Consider the following 27,040-nt stretch of genomic DNA (forward strand, 5'->3'; position numbering starts at 1 on the left):
ACTGTAGTATACTGTAGTATTTAGTTAACTATAGTATAAATACTGTAGTAAAATAAAACTATTACATACAGATTGTCGTATACTGTAGAATTTACTGTGGCGTTTTTGCAGAAATGACTGTAGTATTTACTACATTGTTTTTGTTTTATTATCTTTGACATAAAAGTGGAGGCTTTTGCCTTCAGAAAACCTACTAAATGTTCCATAATATAAGTAGGTAGACCTTCCCTGTGGCTCAGTTGGTAGAGCATGGTGTTTGCAACGCCAGGATTGTGGGTTCGTTTCCCACGGGGGGCCAGTACGGAGAAGGGGAAAAAAATGTATGAAATGAAATGTATGCATTCACTACTAGAAGTCGCTCTGGATAAGAGCGTCTGCTAAATGACTAAAATGTAAAAAAAAAAAAAACGGGTCTGAATGGATAGTTCAGAGCTTTTGCTCTTTTCCATAACCTTGCCAGTAGACACACGGTAGAGCCCCCCACTTGGCATTTAGGCTTCTCACTTATGGCACAAATTGCGATATGGGGAGGGGAATGGGCAGGATATATGCTAATTAAATACTGTAGTATTTACTATAGTTAAAAAAGTGTAGTGTTTTTGCGGAAAATACTTACTATAGTATTTTACAGTATACTACAACATTCTTTAGTAAGAACTATAGGGATACTACAGTGTGTAGTATAGCATTCTACAGTATACTTCAGTTTACCTTATTATTCTATAGTAAGTACTGTAGTATTCTATAGTAAACTGTAGTATTTTTTCATGTGGGCTAATGATACATTTGACAGCATAAATTACTAACCTGATACAGTGTTTGTGTGTGTCTACAACTTCAAAGCTAATGAGTACATAGCATGATCATATGGTATCATATCATACCAACCACATGTAGACAAGAAAGGCATTCCAGTGGTTACATGAGAGCGCATGTATGGACAACATATGAGGCACTTCAGAAACTAACATTCTTCTACGGGGGCCCTGGTTTTAACAAGCATATTTCAGAGGGTGTCTCCGCTACACCAATAAACCAAACATTTATAAATCAGAGTCACAGAGTGAAAAATAATCTCATAACTAACACTAGCCCTATCCTCCATTCTAGGTCCTAAACAGTCCTCACTGGACAACACAGGAAAACAACACCTGTTCAGTAGGCACCAAACAGGAAAAAATACATTGAAACAGAACAAGTAGCCTGCTACCATAACTTGTCCAATAAGATCGCAAATGTTCACTGGGTGTGTTGTGTGTGTTGAGTTGTGTCTCAAACACACGTTGCCAGTAGACACACGGTAGAGCCCCCCACAGCAGTCTTCCTGTAATGCTGGGGCAAAATGTATCAAGCGTCTCAGAGTAGGAGTGCTGATTTAGGATCAGTTTTGCCACTTAGATCACAATGAATAAGACAACATGGAGAGGGGGGCACCTGATCCTAGAGGCTTGATACATACAGCCCCTTGTCAACCGTACAGTGTAAGGCAGTCTGTGCTGATGCACTGATCTAATGCTAAGCCCTCTCAGATGTGGATGTGCTGGAAGGGTAAGTCCTAAGTCCAGGCCTCGGTTAGGGTGCTGCTAAAGCCAATGCGCTAGTGGTGGTGGTGGTGGTGTGGAGGTCACACTTTCCTCTTTCACCTTTGACCTTTTCACCTGACAACAATAACTGAGTGAACATTCTGCAGCTATTCACTTTGATCACAGCTACTATACGGTACATCCTCATGACTGGAGCCTTGAATCCTTTCAAAAGTACAAAAGAGCAAGATGAAACACCATGGATAGAGGACTACTGGTGAGTAGCAACTGTAGAATAGTAGAAAACGTGTGTGTGTGTGTGTGTGTGTGTGTGTGTGTGTGTGTGTGTGTGTGTGTGTGTGTGTGTGTGTGTGTGTGTGTGTGTGTGTGTGTGCGTGCGTGAGTAGAGAAGACTGGAGATCAGAGACAAGATGTGGGACAAGAGAGGAAACAGAAGATGTGAGATGAAGGAGGGAGAGAGGAAGGGAAGGAGACTGGGGAAGGACTAAGAGCCCTGAAGAGAAAGGCAGCTAGTCAGTCAGTGGGCTCTGTGGTTTCACACACACACAACCCAGGGCTGGGCAGAGTGGGTTAGTGGGGAGCGCAGAGGAATGGAATGGTGGAGGAAAGAAAGAGAGAGAGGGAAAAAAGGTTCCAGTCAGACTCTAGGATGTGGGACGATGAGGGAGAGGAACAAAATGGATGGATGGCAAATGTTTGAGTTGTTTTTTTCTTGAAGTCTGTAGTTAAGCTGGTCTTGGGGGCACGGACGTACAGTTGGCGAACAGAAATCGCTCCATAAGTCTAAAATTAAGAAAGAAAAAACAGTGCAAGGACTTGGGCTGGTTTTGGTGGGCGATTCTTTGACTGCTGCTAACAATTACAAAGTCACGATCGAGTTCTCCAAAACCCCTAAGAGACTGAAGTACTGCCTATGGTCAAATTGGTAGAGGACGAGCAGAAAGGGAGAGAAGGAGAGAGAGAGAAGAGAGAAATCAGATAGTGACAGTGATGTAGTGGTGTCTGGAGAATTGAGAATACTCTAATTTTGCCCAACATTTTCCAAACAGCCAGCCCGGGGAAGGAAAGGCGCCCTGTGTGAGAAATTCTATGAGAAACAGTGACATACACTCTGAATGACCTAAAATGATAAATCCCATATTGGTCTTTCACAATCAGGCCAATCCAAGCGGAACTGTGCAAGTAGGCTAATAGTAGGCCAACTATTGAAATAGATAAATGAGGCTGTCAACTGAGTCAGAAATTAATCCGTTTCAGATTTGTCTAAATTTTTTCAGGTTTTCGTTCTCAAAGTCACACTTTGTTTTTACAGAAAAACTTTTTTAAAAAGTATGTTCCAAGTCCACAACAATGCTTAAACCACATCAGGAGACCACTTTTGAGGTCTAGGAAAAATCTAAGAATGTTTTTGTTTTTTTGTGAAGTTACCCTTTAATTCAAGTGTGCAGGCACCTAGCACTGTTGTTTGGTTTGCATTATTTCTGTAGCACATGAGATGGAGTTTGCAAAATAAATGGCCACTGGATTGATGCAAATAATCATGATATCATTCTGACAGGTAGGCAGTTTAACAGAGAAGGTTTTTGGGAAAGCCTTTCCATCTACCAGAAGACGAGTAGGCCTATCATTAGCATCACTATATTCTGTTTGAAACCTGGACGTTTTACTTCATATTTTGAGGCATGTCTTACCTTGCTTCAAAGTAGTTTATAGCCAAAATCCCATAGACGGGTGGAGGCAATTATTTTGATAGACTTCCTCATATGAGTTCTCCTGCTCTAGGCTATTGGTTTTCATTAAACTTTCTTTCATTGTCTAGCAGCCAAAAGACATGATCCTAATCATATTAGTAACCCATTATAGTTGTTGCATCTTTAAATCCCCCCCTCTTTCTAATGGATATTTCCATCTCTGTCCACAAAACCGCTGGCATTTTAGATCGGTGTTTCCCCGCAAATTGCATTTAGGATCATTCACTCGTAGGCCTACCACCGTGCGTACATTGCTGCGCCTAAAATGTGAAGAAATAATCGTTTATCAACATTTTAAGCTAAACATTCCGATCTGTTCCATCAGCCCTATTCATTGATACGCTGTATACCTCCACTATCACTACTTTGACACGTATCAGTGGGGATTAAGTAGTGAATATACACAATTCCCACTGAAAAATAAGTGGGTATATGGCGTATACCTGCGTATACCCTCCCACTACACCAATGGATAGTGATGAAGAGAGGAGGAGATTAGCTGGATGGCAGGATATAGAGAGTAAGCAGAATAAAGGATAAGGAGGTGGTGAAATAGGTATGGAATAGTACTTTGTTGTCCAAATAGTTACTTTGTCCCTTTCATACTATATGTGACTCGTTTCAGGAAACTAGGCATATGTTGCGAGTCACTACTTCACAGGGGAGACAATTGAACGTAAACTTTTTTTCTTTTTTTGATAAAAATGCGTTTTTTTGTCAGAAATGCCTTCTGGAATATGTGAACTTTCATGTGCTTAATAACAAACTTGTATGCCATCTGTAAATACGAATACAACTGTTAAATTACAAGCCTAGTTGATTTAGCCACAGAAAAAGTCAGCAACCTTCGCGCTAGCCATGATTGGCTGAGATGAGTGGGCTGGACATGCCGAGACATGAGTTTGGATTGACCTGCCATGTAGCACGCTTCTGTCTATAACATGAGCTCGTCAGTATGTGTTGGTTATCCTTTCTTACTGGGCTTTTTTTAAGATATCACGTACTGTAGAACTGCATAAGTGTTGCTGCTCTACACTTTCTGGAGGACCGGGTTTTGAAATCAGTGGAATTAGAGTATGATAGCTAAGGAGAAGGAGAAAATTCTGGCGTGTGATTGCAAATATGCAGACGGAGTTGATAAGAGAACACACAGAAGGCTGTTGTATAAAACACCTGTCTCTGGATTACATCTTCAAACTAAGGGCAACCATGGCATCCGTGGAAGAAGGAGAAGGAGAAGAGAAGAAGGAGAAGAGCCCATCCATGTATATGGGTGATATTCTTGCTAACTACATATTCACATATTACATGTTTCTAACTTTGTCAGAAAGTCATTTTCATTTCAAGTTAGTGTACTGTTAGCTAGCTAATGTTAGCTAGCTCGCTAGCTAATGTTACGTGTATGATCTGTGTTGTTATATTATTCGTATCTCAGAGCTATTTGCATTGCTAGTTATAGCCTAATGTTAGCTACATAACATTGAACCTGGTTGGTTCGCTACCTGCAGATTCATGCAGGGTAGTAACGTTATGAGTTGGGATTATGGTTCATTGTTTAGCTAGCTAGCTACATGGCTAACCAAAAGACTCTATGCAAGTAACCGTTTCAATAGAATGTTAATGATGTCACTGCAACAACTGTCGATAGACGTAGCCGGTAAATTCGCTCTGGCTATCTACTCCAATTTCTGAGCACTCTTGTTGGAGTGTGCCAGAGCGTAGAATAACTGACGAATTTACGAACACTCAGCACCCGTTGAATAAGGCCGGTGTCAGTAAACATTGACAAAAAAGTAGTTGCAGTCACAAACGCTCTGGATAACATGATAACAGCCTAACCAGCTCTGCGAGGGCGAGTAAAATAGTCAGAGTGAGGTGTTCTCATTATGTGTCTGGAAGTAGCTCGCAAGCTAGCCAACGTTAGCCAGTTAACTTGGGTACTTGACTGCTGTTGTTAGGTCAGAACGATCGGATCAACCCTACTCCTCGGCCAGAGTGTCCAGTGTGCACTCTGAATGCTCCGAGAGCGAAACGCTCTGAATTTACGAACAGACAATCTGACAACGCTCTAAGTTTACGAACGCCCAGAGCGCACTCTGAGCACACTCTGGCACTCAAGATTAAATTTACGAACACACCCGTAGTACAAACCAGCCTTTAGCCTTGAAACCTTTGGTTGTTTTGTACATGGCCTCACATGTGAATCCTTAAAGAGATGGGTGGGGCTAAGGCTTTAGAGGGTGTGAACGATGCTGAATGGGTGTAGACAAAGAAGAGCTCTAAAGTTTGTGTACCAAAACATTCAAGGGCCGTTTTCTCAAAAGTGAGGTGACATGTTTATCAACTTTCAAAGCAAAATTACTTTCCCATTGTTCCTCAACTGTAGTGTATGATATACCATTTTCTAGCGCTGAGTCTCTACTTTTATCCAATGTAAAAAACACTATTTCAAATTTTGCTACATAAGACCGAATGAGCCGGTCGGTCACATATTCCCATCTCTTTGGTAGAACAGCATGAGAAAAATGAATGAAGTATTCCTTCAAAAAAAGTAAATGCCGCCTTTAGCTATGTAGCCACCAGCATCCATCAAACACTATACCCACTCTGATGTGGAGGAGACAGGGATGGCCGGCTTGGTGCAGAAGGAAGGAAGAGAAGAAAGGATGAGATGGAGAGAAGGAGAGGGGGTCCCATAATGAGAGAGTTGTGATACACTGGGGCTCCAGAGCACTGCCACTCCTCCCTTTTCCTTCACCACTTCACACAGCACCAAATGTTGGCGCTCACACACACACAGACACGGCCCAAAGTTTCTGATTTAATAACATGCTGATAATAATAACTTTATTTGTAAAACCAAAAAGATTTTCATACATTAGGCTCAAAGCGCTAACTTAGACGATGCCTTGGAGCCATACGAGCAGCTGATCAGTGTTAGCTAGGGCCTTTACAGACACAGAGACTTGGGTGGTTAGAGCCTTTACAGACACAGAGACTGGGTGGCTAGAGCCTTTACAGACACAGAAACTGGGTGGCTAGAGCCTTTACAGACACAGACAACAACAACAACGCCGTAGAAACGAAGAGAGAAAGAAAGAGAGAGAAAGAGCGAGAAGAGAGCTAACAGAAAGCAGGCCTGCATTCCAGGCCAGACGGCATAAGACATAGCATCACAAGGATGAATGGTTCTAGTTCTGGTTCCAGTCAGACTCTACTGGATGGTTCTAGTTCTGGTTCCAGTCAGACTCTACTGGATGATTCTAGTTCTGGTTCCAGTCAGACTCTACTGGATGATTCTAGTTCTGGTTCCAGTCAGACTCTACTGGATGATTCTAGTTCTGGTTCCAGTCAGACTCTACTGGATGGTTCTAGTTCTAGTTCCAGTCAGACTCTACTGGGTGGTTCTAGTTCTGGTTCCAGTCAGACTCTACTGGGTGGTTCTAGTTCTGGTTCCAGTCAGACTCTACTGGATGATTCTAGTTCTGGTTCCAGTCAGACTCTACTGGGTGGTTCTAGTTCTGGTTCCAGTCAGACTCTACTGGACGGTTCTAGTTCTGGTTCCAGTCAGACTCTACTGGATGGTTCTAGTTCTGGTTCCAGTCAGACTCTACTGAATGGTTCTAGTTCTGGTTCCAGTCAGACTCTACTGGATGGTTCTAGTTCTGGTTCCAGTCAGACTCTACTGGATGGTTCTAGTTCTGGTTCCAGTCAGACTCTACTGGATGATTCTAGTTCTGGTTCCAGTCAGACTCTACTGAATGGTTCTGGTTCCAGTCAGACTCTAATGGATGATTCTAGTTCTGGTTCCAGTCAGACTCTACTGAATGGTTCTGGTTCCAGTCAGACTCTAATGGATGGTTCTAGTTCTGGTTCCAGTCAGACTCTACTGGATGGTTCTAGTTCTGGTTCCAGTCAGACTCTACTGGATGATTCTAGTTCTGGTTCCAGTCAGACTCTACTGGATGATTCTAGTTCTGGTTCCAGTCAGACTCTACTGAATGGTTCTAGTTCTGGTTCCAGTCAGACTCTACTGGATGATTCTAGTTCTGGTTCCAGTCAGACTCTACTGAATGGTTCTAGTTCTAGTTCCAGTCAGACTCTACTGGATGGTTCTAGTTCTGGTTCCAGTCAGACTCTACTGGATGATTCTAGTTCTGGTTCCAGTCAGACTCTACTGGATGATTCTAGTTCTGGTTCCAGTCAGACTCTACTGAATGGTTCTGGTTCCAGTCAGACTCTAATGGATGGTTCTAGTTCTGGTTCCAGTCAGACTCTACTGAATGGTTCTGGTTCCAGTCAGACTCTACTGGATGATTCTAATTCTGGTTCCAGTCAGACTCCACTGGATGGTTCTAGTTCTGGTTCCAATCAGACTCTACTGGATGATTCTAGTTCTGGTTCCAGTCAGACTCTACTGGATGATTCTAGTTCTGGTTCCAGTCAGACTCTACTGGATGATTCTAGTTCTGGTTCCAGTCAGACTCTACTGGATGGTTCTAGTTCTGGTTCCAGTCAGACTCTACTGGATGGTTCTAGTTCTAGTCAGCTGTGTGACTGTCACTCTCCATCTAACACAACCACTTTTCTGACTAACGATTACAAAACAATTGAAGACATACAAGAGCTTTCACTCACTCTCTCACATTATAAGTCATGAGTGGCTGAGGAAAAAGGCTGTGCGCTATGTGAGAAAGTACTGTAAGGCAACAAATCATGCCTTCACCACACACACACACGCATACGCCTCTCACCCCACTTCCCCTCTTATAGGTCAAAAAACATCTGGCAAATTAAAAGTTTACTTTAAAAGCACTGTTTTAATTAGCGAGATATTTTATTAGATGAAAAATTAATCAAAAGAATACACACACACACATTTAATCTGGCAAAATGTGAAGGTTCAGTATTGTTTATGGTAAGCCATCTGTGTGAACCCTGTGAAAGTTGAAAACCCTCGAATCCTTTCTTCTTCCTTCTCTCACTCTTTCTCTGTCTCTAAAAACACACTGTACATTCAGGTTAAAAGAATGAGTAACTAGAGCTGATATAAGTTCTGCCTTTCATCTATTCGATGGGTGAAAATTCATGCTGAAGCCATTTAATTTGCTTTTCAAAACACGTTTTAGGGTTTGGGGAACAAAGGCTTGCACTAACCCAGAGACTCAATCAAGCACATTAATAAGCCAATTCTTATTTGGGAAGAAATGGACTACAGGCAAGAGAAGTCCTATTAAAAATACATTTCACCAAAAATCACTTCAATAGGCTTAGAAGAGTCAAAGTTATGGAGTGATTTAAGTGCCAAAAGAAACTACTTGAATTCAGTATTTTTTTAATTTGTATTTAGATATTGAATTTGAATTCATATATTAACTTATATTTCATGATTTGAAACTGAATTGAATAAATTCAATTCCATTTCAATTTAACAGAAAATTCAATATTTTATATACAAGTACCAGTCAAAAGTTTGGACACACTCATTCCAGAGTTTTTCTTTATTTTTACTATTTTCTACATTGTAGAAAAATAGTGAAGACATCAAAACTATGAAATAACACATATGGAATCATGTAATAACCAAAAAAATGTTAAAAAAATAAAAATCTATTTTATATTTGAGATTCTTCAAAGTAGCCACCCTTTGCCTTGATGACAGCTTTGAGCACTCTTGGCATTCTCTCAACCAGCTTCATGAGGTAGTCACCTGAAATGCTTTTCTAACATTCTTGAAGCAGTTCCCACATATGCTGAGCACTTGTTGGCTGCTTCTCCTTCACTCTGCGGTCCAACTCATCCCAAACTATCTCAATTGGGTTGAGGTCAGGTGATTGTGGAGGCCGGGTCATCTGATGCAGCACTACAGCACTCTCCTTCTTGGTCAAATAGCCCTTACACAGCCTAGAGGTGTGTTTTGGTTCATTGTCCTGTTGAAAAACCAATGATAGTGGGACTAAGCGCAAACCAGGTGGAATGGCGTATCGCTGCAGAATGCTGTGGTAGCCATGCTGGTTAAGTGTGCCTTGAATTCTAAATAAATCATCGACAGTGTCACCAGCAAAGGATCCCCACACCTCCTCCTCCATGCTTCACGGTGGGAATCATACATGCGGAGATCATCCATTCACCTACTCTGCGTCTCACAAAGACACGGCGGTTGGAACTAAAAATCTCACATTTGGACTCATCAACCATGAAGGCCTGATTAATGCAGTCCCTCAGAACAGTTGATGTTGAGATGTGTCTGTGAAGCATTTATTTGGGCTGCAATCTGAGGTGCAGTTAACTCTAATGAACTTATCCTCTGCAGCAGAGGTAACTCTGGGTCTTCATGAGAGCCAGTTTCATCATAGTGGTTGATGGTTTTACGACTACATTTGAAGAAACTTTCAAAGTTCTTGAAATTTTCCAGATTGACTGACCTTCATGTCTTAAATTAATGATGGACTGTCGTTTCCCTTTGCTTATTTTAGTTGTTCTTGCCATAATATGGACTTGGTATTTTACTAAATAGGGGTATTTTCTGTATACCACCCCTACCTTGTCACAACACAACTGATTGGCTCAAACGCATTAAGGAAAGAAATTCCACTAATTCAGTTTTTACAAGGCACACCTGTTAATTGAAATGCATTCCAGGTGACTACCTCATCAAGCTGGTTGAGAGAATGCCAAGAGTGTGCAAAACTGTCATCAAGGCAAAGGGTGGCTACTTTTAAGAATCTAAAATATAAATATAATTTGATTAACACTTTTTTTGGTTACTACATGATTCCATGTGTTATTTCATAGTTTTGATGTCTTCCCTATTATTCTACAATGTAGAAAACAGTAAAAATAAAGAAAAACCCTGGAATGAGTAGGTGTGTCCAAACTTTTGACTGGTACTGTATACGCAGTTTCAATATGGTAAATATTGCATTAATTGTCTGTGTATGAAGTTTACAAACTATTATTTGAAGTTTACCAAAGTTACATATATTATATGACTGACTGGCTCAATTCGATCTTATCCAGCAAAATTTGCAATTGTTTTTTACATTGGATAAAAGTAGAGAAAATGGCATATCATACACTACAGTTGAGGAACAATGGGAAAGTAATTCTGCTTTGAAAGTTGATAAACATGTAATCTCACATTTCAACTTCTCAGATGCATTCAGATGAAGTTTTGAAATTCAGTTCTCTAAATTCAGGTTCAAAAACATCCTGGTACTTTGCCAGCAAGGAATGCTAGAACAGATAGACTCAAACCCTCTCTGTGTTAAACAGGGTTCTGGCGGTTTCTGAAGCCAATGTTGAATTTATTTTTCTTCCTATGAATTTTGTTCTAGCATTTGAACCGTTTGGGCTAGAGGTTATTATGACACCATTCCTGAAAGCTAAGAATCTCTGAAACATGATCGTGCCTTCTGTTCCCCTCTATGAAGATCACAGGACGCGCAGAAGGGAGTGTGAAAAACCCAACAGTTTGGCCCCCATAGCAATATATACTGAACAAAAATATAAACGCAACATGCAACAATTTCAGCGATTTTACTGAGTTACAGTTCATATAAGGAAATCAGTGAATTGAAATAAATTAATTATGTCCTAATCTACTGATTTCACAAATGTGCGGTCCGCAGCTATGGGTGGGCTTGGGCGGGCATAGGCTCACCGACTTGGTTTTTCCCCACAAAAGGGCTTTATTACAGACAGAAATACTCCTTAGTTTCATCAGCTGTCCGGGTGGCTGGTTCCAGATGATCCTGCAGGTGAAGAAGCCGGATGTGGAGGTCCTGGGCTGGCGTGGTTACACATGGTCTGTGATTGGACGTACCGTGAGGCCGGTTAGACATACTGCCAAATTCTCTAAAACGATGTTGGAGGCGGCTTATGGTAAAGATATTAACATTCAATTCTCTGGCAACAGCCCTGGTGGACATTCCTGCAGTCAGCATGCCAATCGCATGCTCCCTGAAAACTTGAGACATCTGTGGCATTGTGTTGTGTGACAAAACTGCACATTTTAAAGTGGCCTTTTATTGTGCCCAGCACAAGGTGCACCTGTGTAATGATCATGTAATGATACACCACCTGTGAAGTGGATGGATTATCTTGGCAAAGGAGAAATACTCACTAACAGGGATATAAACAAATTTGTGCACAAAATATAAAGAGAAATAAGCTTCTTGTGCATATCGAATATTTTTGGGATCTTTTATTTCAGCTCATGAAACATGGCGACGTTACATGTTGCGTTTATATTTCTGTTCAGCATAGTTTAATAGTCCTGTCGTAGCCCTTCTACGGATAGCATTACCACTCCCTATTTAATCTTGCTCTGGTGACTGACTGGGTTCGAACCAGGTCTCTTTAATGTCGCAAGACTGTTAGCCCACTTACCTAAAGTTCCAGGGGTTGCATTAACCCAGAATTCATCATTTTTCACAAAACAAACATTTATTATCGCAAAATGTTTTGGGTGCTGCATTCTAAAAATGCAGGTGTATTGACAACTACATTTTAAGTTCCAACTTTTTATATATATATAAAAAAAAAGAAAAGACTTGATTATCCGAAACAGCTCCTCAACGCTCCAAACCACTTGCTCTCTCTCTGACTGTCTGCAGGGAGGATGTAGGCTATGTGACGGGAGTCTCTGCCAGTGAAATTTGTGACGTGTTCCCAGCACACGCTCAGCTAGCGGCCCTTGCTGAGGTCCTCCTTGTGTTCAGTGTTCCCGCTAAATTCTAACCCAAAAAAATTCTCCCACATTGGCATTGATCACCTAGAGGCTCTAATAACAATTTAAATGGGGGCACCAGAGTCCCGAAATGTTGACTTTGCTAGGGCTCGCACCATTTTTGACCAGGGTGCATTAAGGAGAAAATAGACAGCAGTGGGAAAGAGATGAGGAAGTAAGATGTGGCCGTTTTCACGCCCGTGTGCTTGCTGAAGTTCGAACCAGACCTCAATTATTTGTTACAATGAAGAACGTGTGTTGCGAGCTTGTAATTTTTCCAACCCACCTATAGCGTTCGTATTTCATCAACACTGTCGAGGAGGCTACAAGCATATTATGGCCATCATATCATTCAGATTAATGATTATTACGTGTGATTATAATGATATAAGGTTCAGAAAACTACATTTTCACATAGCACGCATCTTGAACTGACCAGTAGGAGATCAGGAAGTTAATGTAAAGGACGACACGCTGCTTGGTTGAGGGTTCATACACATTTTGACAAATGGAATTTCATGACTTTTCACCAAATTTCCATGACCAACAATTGGCGGTGTCTCAACACTGGAAGAATGCTCTCTGATCCCATGTTCCATCCCCCTGTCGTTGAGCAAGGCACTTAATCCCCCACAAAGTAGAATACCTGTTAGGCAATGGTGTAAAACATGTGGTCAACCCTCAGTCTGGAGAGCTACTGGGTGTGCAGGCTTTTGATCAAGCCCTGCTCAAACACATCAGAGTCAGTTGATCAAGGTCTGGTTGAGCAGCTCATGTCTAAAATGTGGTTAGTTAGAAGGGGACTGGAATAAAAGCCTGCACACCCATTACCTCTCCTGGAAGATGGTTGACCACCCTTGATGTAAAACATTACAACCAAATAAGTTATGCCTTTTTGAAATAATTAGCTCATTCAATATTTTAAAGATAAATGGCTATGGTAGGCTACAAATCTTTTTATTCAGCTGAAGCAAGCCCACAAATTGTCTTAAATATGATTGATCACAGATAGAACAATGAGACAAATATTTTACCAGATGTATAAATGTGAAGCATCCGTTTGGCGTTTCCACTTATTTACATTAAATTTTCGTCATTTAGCAGAGACTCTTATCCAGAGCGACTTACAGTACTGAGTGCATACATTTTCATATATATATATATATTTTTTTTAATCGTACTTGTCCCCCGTGGGAATCAAACCCCCAACCCTGGCGTTGCAAGCACCATGCTCTACCAACTGAGCCACACGGGACATAATATGGTACTGATATGGTAGTGAGAGGAAGCCCAGTGGTCGGCAGTTGGTGAAAATGGATGTTGGCAGACATTCTGCAAATTCTCTCATCGATGAAACATTTGATCTCAATACAGTTTTCTGTTCCCAAAACTAGAATCGGTTGAGAACAGAGTGGACTAAGTTTTGTAGACTTTTCCAAAAACGGTGTTGTTTAGGAGTGCAAAGGCGAAATGAGTTATTGCACACGCGCACTTCACAGAGTAGGTGTTCCCTAATGGAAATATAAAAATTAATTCTAGAACGCGCCAATAGGATCTCGCTAGCTCGTGCTTGGCTCGGCCCACCTCCTTGCTTGTTCTGCCCACTATGACTAATTTGTTCCCATTGGAAACGACAGGCTGTGGTCTATCTTCGGTTAGTTATACAATTTTTTTGTATTTATCTTAGATACCTTTGAAGTGTTAAGTTTGCAGGCTGACTAGCATTGAGGTTACAGTGCCTTCAGAAAATAGTCATACCCATTGACTTATTACACATTTTGTTGAGTTATAGCCTGAATTCAAAATGGATGATGATGTTTTATCTGATCCACCTAGACACAATTCCCCAGAATGACAATGTGTAAACATGTTTCTAGACATTTTTGACAATTTATCGAAAATGAAATACAGAAATATATGTATTCACACCCCTGAGTGAATACTTTGTAGAAGCACCTTTGGCAGTGATGACAGCTGTGAGTATTTCTGGGTAAGTCTCTAAGAACTTTCTACACCTGGATTGTGCAATATTTGCACATTATTCTGTAAAAAAATTCTTCAAGATCTGTCAAATTGGTTGTTGAGCATTGCTAGACAACCATTTTTAGGTCTTGCCATAGATTTTCAGGATAGATGTCAAAACTAACTCTGCCACTCAGGAATATTCACTGTCTTCTTGGTAAGCAACTCCAGCCTTGTGTTTTAGGTTATTGTCCTGCTGACTGGTGAATTCATCTCCCAGTGTCTGGTGGAAAGCCAGGTTTTCCTCTAGGATTTTGCCTGTGCTTAGCTCCATTACATTTCTTTTTTGTCCTGAAAAACTCCCCAGTCCTTAACGATTACAAGCATACCCATAACATGATGCAGCCACAACTATGTTTGAAAGATGGAGAGTGGTACTAAGGAGAGTGTTGTATTGGATTTGCCCCGAACATAACACTTTGTATTCAGGACAAAAAGTGAATTGCTTTGCCACATTTTTTGCAGTATTACTTTAGTGGCTTTATATTTTTATTCTGTACAGGCTTCCTTCTTTTCACTCTATCAATTAGGTTAGTATTACGGAGTAACTACAATGTTCTTGATCCATCCTCAGTTCTCTCCTTTCACAGACATTAAACTCTGTATTGCGAGGCATTGGAAAACCTCCCTGTCCTTTGTGGTTCAATCTGTGTTTGAAATTCACTGCTCGACTGAGAAACCTTACAGATAATTGTATGTGTGGAGTACAGAGATGAGGTAGTCATTCAAAAATCATGTTAAACACTATTATTGCACACAGAGTGAACCCATGCAACTTATTATGGTGACTTAAGACATTTTTAATCCTGAAATTATTTAGGCTTCCCATAAAGGGTTTGAATACTTATTGACTCAAGACATTTCAGCTGTTAATTTTTAATGAATTAGTAAAAAAAAAAAGTAAAACATAAACCGAATCCCAACTAATACAATGAGGAAGTGAATCGTTATTTTCGTCAACAATAGCAATTTCAATTGTTAAAAAAAAGTAAATCAACTTTGATTGGCCTTAAACACGAGTGTCAGTGCAAAGTTGTTTGGGACATGATGAAAACATGTTAAACAGTTAACTAGAGGGTACGAGATATGTTTGGAATTGGTTACCTAGTTAGTCTGTTCTCTATCAAATGTTATAGGCTAGGCCTACCTGTTGCAATGTCCGACTGCTCAAGGAGAGAGAGAGAGACAACAGCCCACACGCCTAGTACACATGCAGGTAATGCGTGCAAACACAGACGTGCTAAAGTTTCATTCCAATCCTCGCTGATGTTGATTTTTAGTTGATTGATAAAATATTTTAAAAACTGTTCCTAAATAAATCATATTAACAGTAATTCCCATTTCTTTTCAGATTTGATCATTTTCCTAAACTTTTCCGAGCCTGGAAAACGCCATTTTAAAATCCCATTACTTTTTCAGGATTTTCATGACCGTACGAACCCTGTTGCTTAGTGAGTACCGCTTCCCCCTGATTCAGCTCATACTGAGACTCGAACTCAGGACCTATGCCACTTCGGGCTAAGGAGTGCATTATCACAGATCCCCATCTGCTACATTCACCCGCCAAACTCACTCCACAGTAACCCCAGTGGTTGAGCTGAGACAACTGTAGATCCCAGTCCAGTTTGCTTAGCGATTACCGAAGTAAATCATATTTTCTGGTCTGTTGTGTGTAATGAGGAGCAACCTGTAGACCTAGGCCATCTGACAGAAAAAACATTTATGGAAGACAACAATTGCTAATTGCAGTGGACCTGTAAACAGACCGTTTGAACTTAACAGGGCCTAAAGTTTTGCATTTACTTCTTCTCGAGTCTATGCTGCACTGCCCAAATTCTGTCTACTTACAGTGGTAGCCTACACACTTCAATGCAAAAGATCAAACTGTCTGTTCACCTGTTAAATTCTACTGTATGTTATAAACCATGCTTCCTTTCTGATGCATAGAGCAAAATACTTGAAATAACAGCCTATCTAATAGACCCAATTACATGAGAGATGTGCATGGTAATTTGTTGTAGGCTATGGTTACTTCTGGAATATGAACCCATCATGGCCAGAAAAGTTGAAGAACGTATTCTGCAGTGGTTATGAAAAGAAGGATTGTTCGTATAAATGCAAGATTGTTTACTTGAGAAATCTGAAATTACAGTATTCAGACATAAGGCACAGAAGTAACCTGTTCCACCATTAATAACCTGTGCTCTGGATTGGATGGCGTAGAGCAAAATACTTGAAATAGCTTATCTATTTACTACTATGAAGTGGGTCCAATTAAATGAGAGATGGGATGAATGGTATCCTTGTTGTAGGCCTATGCTTCCTCGTGAGTATGAAAGCGTCACAGATAAGGTGAGGAATTTATTATGCAATGATCATGGAAATGAAATAAATAATAGCCTAGGAAATAGATGCCTATTTCTAATTATTTTAAAATGCAAAGATAAAAATAGATTTTTGCTCTTCTCACTAATTGCATCTTGTTATTAACCTGTTTGTTATGAATAAGCCTGTCCATCATATCCCTTGGACTAATGCACAGTTATATGGGAAAGTGTCACTAAGAAGGACATAGACAAATTAGTGGGCCCAGAACAGAGCACGGCTGGCCTTTAAAATGTACTTGGAGGATTTATATCAATAACAAGCATGTCAATCTCTCCTGGCTCAAAGTAGAGGAGAGATTGATCATCACTAGTTGTCTTTGTCAGAGGTATTGATGTGTTGAAAGCACCGAACTGGCTGTTCAAACAGCTCAGACTAGGGTTAAATATTTTCCAATTGTTCCATTCCTAGAATAAATCTCAAAAGCATATAAATAGGAATGTGTATGGATTTGATTAGAGCTTTGATGGGAAATTCAAGCCTGATGCTATATGAGCCATACATTAAATACATATTATGAGCCCTACATTAAAGACATTTAATGAGCCCAAGCCCAAAAAATGTCAAATGACTGTGCTGTTATCCAATAGGCTACATACACTATATATACAAAAGTATGTGGACATCCTTTCAAATTAGTGGTTTCGGCTATTTCAGCCACACCCGTTGCTGACAGAATTATAAAATCAAGAACACAGCCATGCAATCTCAATAGACAAACATTGGCAGTAGAATGGCCTTACTTTCAACATGCCACCGTCATAGGATGCCACCTTTCCAACAAGTCAGATCGTAAAATGTCTGCCCTGCTAGAGATGCCCCGGTCAACTGTAAGTGCTGTTATTGTGAAGTGGAAATGTCTAGGAGCAACAACGGCTCAGCCGCAAAGTGGTAGGCCACACAAGCTCACAGAACGAGTGCTGAAGTGTGTAACACGTAAAAATTGTCGGTCCTCAGTTGCAACACTCACCACCGAGTTCCAAACTGCCTCTGGAAGCACAATAACTGTTTGTCGGGAGCTTCATGAAATGGGTTTCAGTGGCCGAGCAGCCGCACACAGGCCTAAGATCACCATGCGCAATTCCAAGCGTCGGCTGGAGCAGGGTGTTAAACTCTGGAGCAGGGTGTTAAACTCTGGAGCAGGGTGTTAAACTCTGGAGCAGGGTGTTAAACTCTGGAGCAGGGTGTTAAACTCTGGAGCAGGGTGTTAAACTCTGGAGCAGGGTGTTAAACTCTGGAGCAGGGTGTTAAACTCTGGAGCAGGGTGTTAAACTCTGGAGCAGGGTGTTAAACTCTGGAGCAGGGTGTTAAACTCTGGAGCAGGGTGTAAACTCTGGAGCAGGGTGTAAACTCTGGAGCAGGGTGTAAACTCTGGAGCGGTTGAAACACATTCTCTGGAGTGATGAATCACGTTTCACCATCTGGCAGTCCAACGGACGAATCTGGGTTTGGCAGATGCCAGGAGAACGCTACCTGCCCGAATGCATGCCAACTGTAAAGTTTGGTGGAGGAGGAATAATGGTCTGGGGTTGTTTTTCATGATTCGCGCTTGGGCCCTTAGTTCAAGTGAAGGGATATCTTAACACAACAGCATACAATAACATTCTAGGCTATTCTGTGCTTCCAACTTTGTGGCAAAAGTTTGGGGAAGGCCCTTTCCTGTTTCAGCATGACAATGCCCCCGTGCACAAAGCGAGGTCCATACAGAAATGTTTTATGGAGATCGGTGTGGAATAACTTGACTGGCCTGCACAGAGCCTTGACCTCAACCCCATCAAACACCTTTGGGATGAATTGGAACGCTGACAGTGAGCCTGGCCTAATCAGCCAACATCAGTGCTCAACTTCACTAATGCTCGTGGCTGAATGGAAGCAAGTCCACGCAGCAATGTTCCAACATCTCCATATTAATGCCCATGATTTTGGAATAAGATATTCGACGAATGAGATGTCCAAATACTTTTGGTCAAGTAGTGTATATGACACAGGCTACTGCACATTATACACAACAGAAAAACATTAACGCCCATAGATGTAGCTAGCTATATCCTCTCTTGGGTAAATATATTAAACTACCTCCAGTAGAATAGTAGTGTGAACTGTATTACTGTACTGTATTATATGGACTGGAATTACGCATATCGTTCAAACCATGATAAAGCAGAGAGAACATCGGACTCTTGTGCAGCACATGCTACAAAGTTACAAGTATAGGCTAGCGAATTTTATTTACATTTTCAAATATAATAGGAACTACTTGTATAATTAGTCGACTGACGCATATATACAGTGCATTCAGAAAGTATTCAGACCCCTTCACTTTTCCACATTTTGTAACACTACTGCCTTATTCTAAAATAAGATTTTTAAATTCCCTCAATCTACACAAAATACCCCATAATGACAAAGCATTTTAGACATTTTTGCAAATTCATAAATAAAATATCTATATATTTATATAAATATATACACAGTTGAAGTCGGAAGTTTACATACACTTAGGTTGGAGTCATTAAAACTCGTTTTTCAACCACTCCACAAATTTCTTGTAAACAAACTATAGTTTTGGCAAGTCGGTTAGGACATCTACTTTGTGCATAACACAAGTAATTTTTCCAACAATTGTTTACAGACAGATTATTTCACTTATAATTCACTGTATCACAATTCCAGTGGGTCAGAAGTTTACATACACTAAGTTGACTGTGCCTTTAAACAGCTTGGAAAATTCCAGAAAATTATGTCATGGTTTTAGAAGCTTCTGATAGGCTAATTGACATCATTTGAGTCAATTGGAAGTGTACCTGTGGATGTATTTCAAGGCCTACCTTCAAACTCACTGCCTCTTTGCATGACATGGGAAAATCAAAAGAAATCAGCCAAGAAAAGTCGACCTTCACAAGTCAGGTTCATCCTTGGGAGCAATTTCCAAACACCTGAAGGTACCATGTTCATCTGTACAAACAATAGTACGCAAGTATAAACACCTTGGGACCACGCAGCCGTCGTGCCGCTCAGGAAGGAGACGCGTTCTATCTCCAAGAGATGAATGTACTTTGGTGCGAAAAGTGCAAATCAATCCCAGAACAACAGCAAAGGACCTTGTGAAGATGCTGGAGGAAACGAGTCCTATATCGACACAACCTGAAAGGCCACTCAGCAAGGAAGAAGCCACTGCTCCAAAACCGCCATAAAAAAAGCCAGACTATGGGCCTCCAGGGTGGCACAGTGGTCTAAGGCACTGCATCGCAGTGCTAGCTGTGCCACCAGAGACTCTGGGTTCGAGCCCGGTTGCAGCTGGCCGCGACCGGGAGGCCCATGGGGTCGTCCGGGTTAGGGAGGGTTTGGTCGCACTAGTGACTCCTGTGGTGCGCAGGTCGCTAGGTGTACGGTGTTTCCTCCGACACATTGGTGCGGCTGGCTTCCGGGTTGGATGCGCGCTGTGTTAACCTCTTGACGGTCGCCTAGGATAGGGGGCGCCACAGCGCATTTTGAAAAACATTCTTGCCCATTTTAAACGGCCTACTACTCAAACTCAGAAGCTAGGATATGCATATAATTAATACTTGTGGATAGAAAACACCCTAAAGTTTCTAAAACTGTTTGAATGGTGTCTCTGAGTATAACAGAACTCATATGGCAGTCAAAACCCCGAGACAGATCGAAACAGGAAGTGGAATTCTGAATTGCGAACTCAACTTCATCACGTTGCCTATTAATCACACCGTGAGCTATGGTTCATTGAGCACTTCCTATTCCTTCCACTAGATGTCCCCAGTCTTTACAAAGTGATTTGAGTCTCCTACTGTCAAAACTGACAGAATGACACGCTGTGGAACGTGGTCACACGGAGAGGGCCATCACCATTATGACGCCGGCGCCCCTGGTTACCCTGCCCCTTCGAAACGTTTTGAAACACAATGCAATCGTCCCCCTCGAATCTTATTGGAGCTCTCGTTGAAAAAGGCCCTACAGATTTATGTTATACAACGTTTGACATGTTTGAACGAACCTAAATAAGAAAAAAATGCATTTTGTTGAAAGAGTAGCCCCGCGCACGTCGGAACTTTTGGTGAAGCCTTCAGAACGCGCTAACAAGAACAAGCTATTGGGACGTAAAGGATTAACTTTTTCGAACAAAAATACATTTGTTGTGGACCTGGGATTCCTGGAAGTGCCTAAGGATGAAGATAATCAAAGGTAAGGGATTATTGACAATAGTATACAAGACTAGATGTGATATGCGATTGTTCCAAGATGGCTAGCCTATTGCTATTGCTAGCCTATTGTTCTGAGTATCGCATCCCCTTTTATCGCAAAGTGTGATTACCCAGTAAAGTTATTTTTAAATCTGGCATTACAGGTGCTTTCAAGAGATATTCATCTATAAATCTTAGAATGACAATATTACATTTTAAAAATGTTTTCGAATAGTAATTTAGTAAATTGTAGCACTGTTTCACCGGATGCATTTGAGGGAAAATAGTTAGTCAACGTTACGCGCCGATGTAAAATGCTGTTTTTATATATAAATATGAACTTTATCGAACAAAAGAATGCATGTATTGTGTAACATGATGTCCTAGGAGTGTCATCTGATGAAGTTTGTAAAAGGTTAGTGCTGCATTTAGCTGTTTTTTGGTTATTTGTGATGCATGTGGTTGGTCGGAAAATGGCTATGTGGCTACTTTTACGATATACTCCTCTAACATAACCTAATGTTTTGCTTTTGCTGTAAAGCCTTTTTGAAATCGGACAACGTGGTTCGATTCAGGAGAGGTGTATCTATAAAACGATATAATTTGAAAAAAAAAAATGAAAAAAAAATATATAATTACATTTTGTTATGCTAATGGCGATATGATTTTTCGCTGGATGTCCGTCCCGGCCGCACAGGGGTTAAGAAGCAGTGTGGCTTGATTGGGTTGTGTTTCGGAGGACGCATGGCTCTCGACCTTTGCCTCTCCTGAGTCCGTGCGGGAGTTGTAGCGATGAGACAAGACAGTAACTACTAACAATTGATACCACGAAATTGGGAAGAAAAAGGGGGGTAATTATTTTTTATTTTTTTAAAAGCCAGACAACGGTTTGCAACTGCACATGGGGACAAAGATCGTACTTTTTGGAAAAATATCCTCTGGTCTGATGAAACTGTTTGGCCATCGTTATGTTTGGAGGAAAAAGGGGTAGGCTTGCAAGCCGAAGAACACCATCCCAACCGTGAAGCACGGGGGTGGCAGCATCGTGTTGTGGGAGTGTTTTGCTGCAGGAGCGACTGGTGCACTTCACAAAATAGATGTCATCATGAGGATGAAAAATGATGTGGATATATTGAAGCAACATCTCAAGACATCAGTCAGGAAGTTAAAGCTTGGTCGCAAATGGTCTTCCAAATGGACAATGACCCCAAGCATACTTCCAAAGTTGTGGCAAAATGGCTTAAGGACAACAAAGTCAAGGTATTGGAGTGGCCATCACAAAGCCCTGACCTCAATCCTATAGAAAATTTGTGGGCAGAACTGAAAAAGCGTGTGCGAGCAAGGAGGCCTACAAACCTGACTCAGTTACACCAGCTCTGTCAGGAGGAATGTGGGAACTTATTGTGGGAAGCTGTGGAAGGCTACCCGAAACGTTTGACCCAAGTTAAACAATTTAAAGGCAATGCTACCAAATACTAATTGTGTATGTAAACTTCTGACCCACTGGGAATGTAAAAGTTTAAATAAATAATTCTCTCTACTATTATTATTCTGACATTTCACATTCTTAAAATAAAGCGGTGATCCTAACTGACCCAAGACAGGGCATTTTTACTAGGATTAAATGTCAGGAATTGTGAAAAACTGAGTTTAAATGTATTTGGCTAAAGTGTATGTAAACTTCCGACTTCAACTGTAGATATCACATTTACATAAGTATTCAGACCCTTTACTCAGTGCTTTGTTGAAGCACCTTTGGCAGCGATTACAGCCTCATGTCTTCTTGGATATGACACTACAAGCTTGGCACACCTATATATGGGGAGTTTCTCCCATTCTTCTCTGTTTCTCCCATTCTTCTTTATAGATGTTCGATCAGGTTCACATCTGGGCTATGGCTGGGCCACTCAAGGACATTCAGGAGACTTTCCCGAACCCCTCCTGCATTGTCTTGGCTGTGTGCTTAGGGTCGTTGTCCTGTTGGAAGGTGAACCTTTGTCCCAGTCTATGGTCCTGAGCACACTGGAGCAGGTTTTCATCATGGATCTCTCTGCACTTTGCTCCGTTCATCTTTACCTACATCCTGACTAGTCTCCCAGTCCCTGCCGCTGAAAAACATCCCCACAGCATGATGCTGCCACCACCATGCTTCACCGTAGGGATGGTGCCAGGTTTCCTCCAGACGAGACGCTTGGCTTTCAGGCCAAAGAGTTCAATCTTGGTTTCATCTGACCTGAGAATCTTGTTTCTCATAGTCTGAGTCCTTTAGGTGCCTTTTGGCAAACTCCAAGCAGGCTGGAGTGGCTTCTGTCTGGCCACTCTACCATAAAGGCCAGATTGGTAGAGTGCTGCAGAGTTGGTTGTCCTTCTGGAAGATTCTCCCATTTCCACAGTGGAACTCTGGAGCTCTGTCAGAGTGACCATCGGGTTCTTGGTCACCTCTCCGACCAAGGTCTTTCTCCCCCGATTGCTCAGTTTGGCCGGGCGGCCAGCTCTAGGAAGAGTCTTGGTGGTTCCAAACTTCTTCCAGTTAAGAATAATGGAGGTTACTGTGTTCTTGGGGACCTTCAATGCTGTAGAAATTGTTTGGTACCATCCCCAGATCTGTGCCTTGACTCCAATCATGTTGTAGAAACATCAAGGATGATCAATGGAAACAGGATGCACCTGAGCTCAATTTTGAGTCTCATAGCAAAGGGTCTGTATACTAATGTAAATTAGGTATTATTTTTGTTCCATTTTATTTTTTTAAATAAATGTTCAAACATTTCTTAAAATGTGTTTTTGCTTTGTCATTATGGGGTATTATGTGTAGATTGATGAGGGCATTTAAAAAAAAAATCCATTTTAGAATAAGGTTGTAGCGTAACAAAATGTGGAAAAAGTGAAGGGGCCTGAATACTTTCCGAATGCACTGTACATTTCACATTTCCCCCAACGTTATTAGCCTACCTCTTTTTTCTCTCTCGATTGTTACTTAATTTCAACAGTTAAATTAAATAAGTTCAGTTGTCCTTATCGTCATCATTCTAATGACATCATTGAATAATAAAGGACTAGGATTAGATGTAGAAGACTTTCACTTCTCTTCATGGAGAGTGAATGGTTATGGGTCTGAATAAATAACTGCTTTTGCCTACCGCCATCACGCGTTCACTCTTCTTTCAAACTACCTGTGAGTTCTATTGGCTGCTGTATTTAACATTCAGCAAACAAGAGCTTGCGTCCCTCTTCAAATAATCTATTGGTATAAGAAATGCACAACAACAAAATATATCCAGCAAGCTATTCTATTCTTGCTTTTCCAGCATGGGTCACCAAGAGCTAAGGAAAGTTTTTTTAAGGCGAGAGGCCAGCAGAGCACAGGTGAGTGCGTATTGCGCAAGAGGCAGAGACTATAAATTAGAAGCGTATTATACATAACCCATCATTAATTAACTAAATATAAGGCTAATACTGCATTGACTATTACATGAAAGTGGTAGGCTAGGACATCTATCGGGCTACAGTATCAATCCAGAACAGGATGATGTATTTTGGATGCAATTTGAATGGAACTGGTAGAGAGAGAAAATGACTGCGAAAGAGTGCTCACGTGTGCACTGATTTAACGAAACAATATTTGAGTAATAGGCTGTTTTAAAACTCTGCAGCTGCAATAAAACATTTTAAAAAATCTTTAAAAATTACAAAATAAGGTGACCTTCAAAAGCCAGATGGAGATGGGTAAATTAGACACACATTCGGTCTTTATATTACTGTAGTACAGCCTATGCTACGAAAATAAGTTACCATGATGAGATGGTTGGTCTACATGCATTGTGAACTGCGCTCCATACTGAGATGGGCTGTCTGTCCCCACCCTGAGCGTTGATGTCTCATCATGCAGAGGCCGTAGTGGAGCCAGATTTAGACATCTCATATCATTTAACAGTTCCATTTCACGCCATGCTGTTCATATAAATAATTAATTGTACATTTACCAGTTTCTCGCAGTTATTTTTCCTGGGAAAAGGTTGTGGTTTTGGGTGGTAAATCTCGGTAACCGGGTTCCTGCCATTCAACCCTAGCTCAGACACCCATACATACCCCACAAGACATGCCACCAGAGCAGACTCTTGGAAACACACAGTGTTACACTGAGCCATGACTACATGGAACTCACTTCCACATCAACTAACTCAAGCGAGCAGTGAAATCAGATTTTTTTTTAAACAGATAAAACAACACCTCACTGTGTTGAAACACACACACCCTAACACACGCACTCTACACACAAACACATTGACATATTGTAATATTGTAGTATAAATAAATGTAAGTATTACAAATTAATTGTATATTCTAAATGTGTAATAAGAGAGTAATATCTTGTATGATGCATTGTTGTGTTTTTGATAAAGGCTGTTGTTTTGTTGTGATGTAATTGTTTTAATCCTGTTTAGACCCGAGAAAGAGTAGCTGCTGCTGCCTTGGCTATTGAGGATCCTAATAAATACTAAATACCGCTTCCCCCAGATTCAGCTCATATGGAGACTCGAACTCAGGACCTCTGCCTCGAAAACACTGTCGGAGCTAGGAACATAAGCATTTCGCTACACCCTCAATAACATCTGCAAAATATGTGTACACGACCAATTACATTTTATATTTATCACAATGAAACTGATACATTTAAATTTAATTTTAAAACTGAATGCAATATTCATTCAATTTAGTTTCAAATCATGAAATACAAGTTACATTTATGAATTCAATGAATCAATTTGTTGATAAAAATTCAAAGATATTGATTTGAAATACAGTTTCTGTTGGCACTGAAATCACTCCATACAAAATACTCTTTGCTTTAAGAGAACTTACTATGGCTGTTAAAGTACACAGTACCAGTCAAAAGTTTAGACACACCTACTCATTCAAGGGTTTTTCTTTATGTGTACTATTTTCTACATTGTAGAATAATAGTGAAGACATCAAAACTATGAAATAACACATATGGAATCATGTAGTAACAAAAAAATTGTAAACATATCAAAATATATTTTATATTTGAGATTCTTCAAAGTAGCCACACTTTGCCTTGATGACAGCTTTGCACACTCTTGGCATTCTCTCAACCAGCTTCATGAGGTAGTCACCTGGAATGCATTTCAATTAACAGGTGTGCCTTGTTAAAACTGAATTTGTGGAATTTCTTTCCTTCTTAATGCATTTGAGCCATCAGTTGTGTTGTAGGTTCATTACAGTTACCAGCCTCAGAAATTGCAGCCCAAATAAATGTTTCACAGAGTTAAAATAACAGACACATCTCAACATCAACTGTTCAGAGGAGACTTTCGAATAGCTTCAAAGAAACCACTACTTAAGGACACCAATAAGAAGAAGAGACTTTCTTGGGTCAAGAAACACGAGCAATGGTCATTCGACCGGTGGAAATCTGTCCTTTGATCTGATGAGTCTATATTTGAGATTTTTGGTTCCAACCGCCGTGTCTTTGTGAGACACAGATTAGGTGAATGGATGATCTCCACATGTGTAGTTCCTACCGTGAGAAATGGAGGGTGGTGGTGTGATGGTGCTTTGCTGGTGAGACTCAGTGATTTATTTAGAATTCAAGGCACACTTAGCCAGCATGGCTACCACAGCATTCTGCAGCGATACTCCATCCCATCTGGATTGCGCTTAGTGGGACAATCATTTGTTTTTCAACAGGATAATGACCCAACACACCTCCAGGCTGTGTAAGGGCTATTTGACCAAGGAGAGTGATGGAGTGCTGCATCAGATGACCTGGCCTCCACAATCACCCGACTTCAACGCAATTGAGATGGTTTGGGATGAGTTGGACCGCAGAGTGAAGGAAAAGCAGCCAAAAAGTGCTCAGCATATGTGGGAACTCCTTTAAGATTGTTGGAAAAGCATTCCAGGTGAAGCTGGTTGAGAGAATGCCAAAAGTGTGCAAAGCTGTCATCAAGGAAAAGGGTGGCTACTTTGAAGAAACTCAAATAAATTTTGATTTGTTTAACAATTGTTGGGTTACTACATGATTCCATATGTGTTATTTCATAGTTTTGATGTCTTCACTATTATTCTACAATGTAGAACATAGTACAAATAAATAAAAACCCTTGAATGAGTACAGTAGGTGTCCAAACTTTTGCCTGGCACTGTATGTCTCACTGCAGTCTATGGAATCATAGACAAGGACACAGGTGTAAGTGCTAAATGTTTTTTGTTTTTTTTGTGCATACAAAAAGTGATTGATGAAGGGATAGATTGATTGATAAATTGATAGACTATATTTACCCGTATCCACTGGTTGGCCTTCCTCTCGACAGCGTTGTGAGGTTCCTCTGAATACAGACTCCACAGACTCTGGAGCAGGAGCGAGCGGCTCCCAGCTGAACA

General features: G+C 40.8%; 1 protein-coding gene across 6 annotated transcripts in view; it reads right to left on the reverse strand.

The window, feature by feature from the left end:
- The window catches only part of fancc (FA complementation group C), a 49,517-nt gene that overhangs the window by 12,355 nt on the left and 10,122 nt on the right, over positions 1-27,040 (reverse strand). For all 6 annotated transcript variants that reach the window (XM_014171046.3, XM_014171047.3, XM_014171044.3 and 3 more), the window contains one exon: positions 26,939-27,033. In XM_014171046.3, coding sequence (XP_014026521.3) covers positions 26,939-27,033 — 95 coding nt within the window. The remainder of the gene's footprint in view (positions 1-26,938; positions 27,034-27,040) is intronic.

The sequence above is a fragment of the Salmo salar genome, chromosome 24 (genome assembly GCF_965601325.2).
Source record: "Salmo salar chromosome 24, fSalSal1, whole genome shotgun sequence".
NCBI classification, from domain to species: Eukaryota; Metazoa; Chordata; class Actinopteri; order Salmoniformes; family Salmonidae; genus Salmo; species Salmo salar.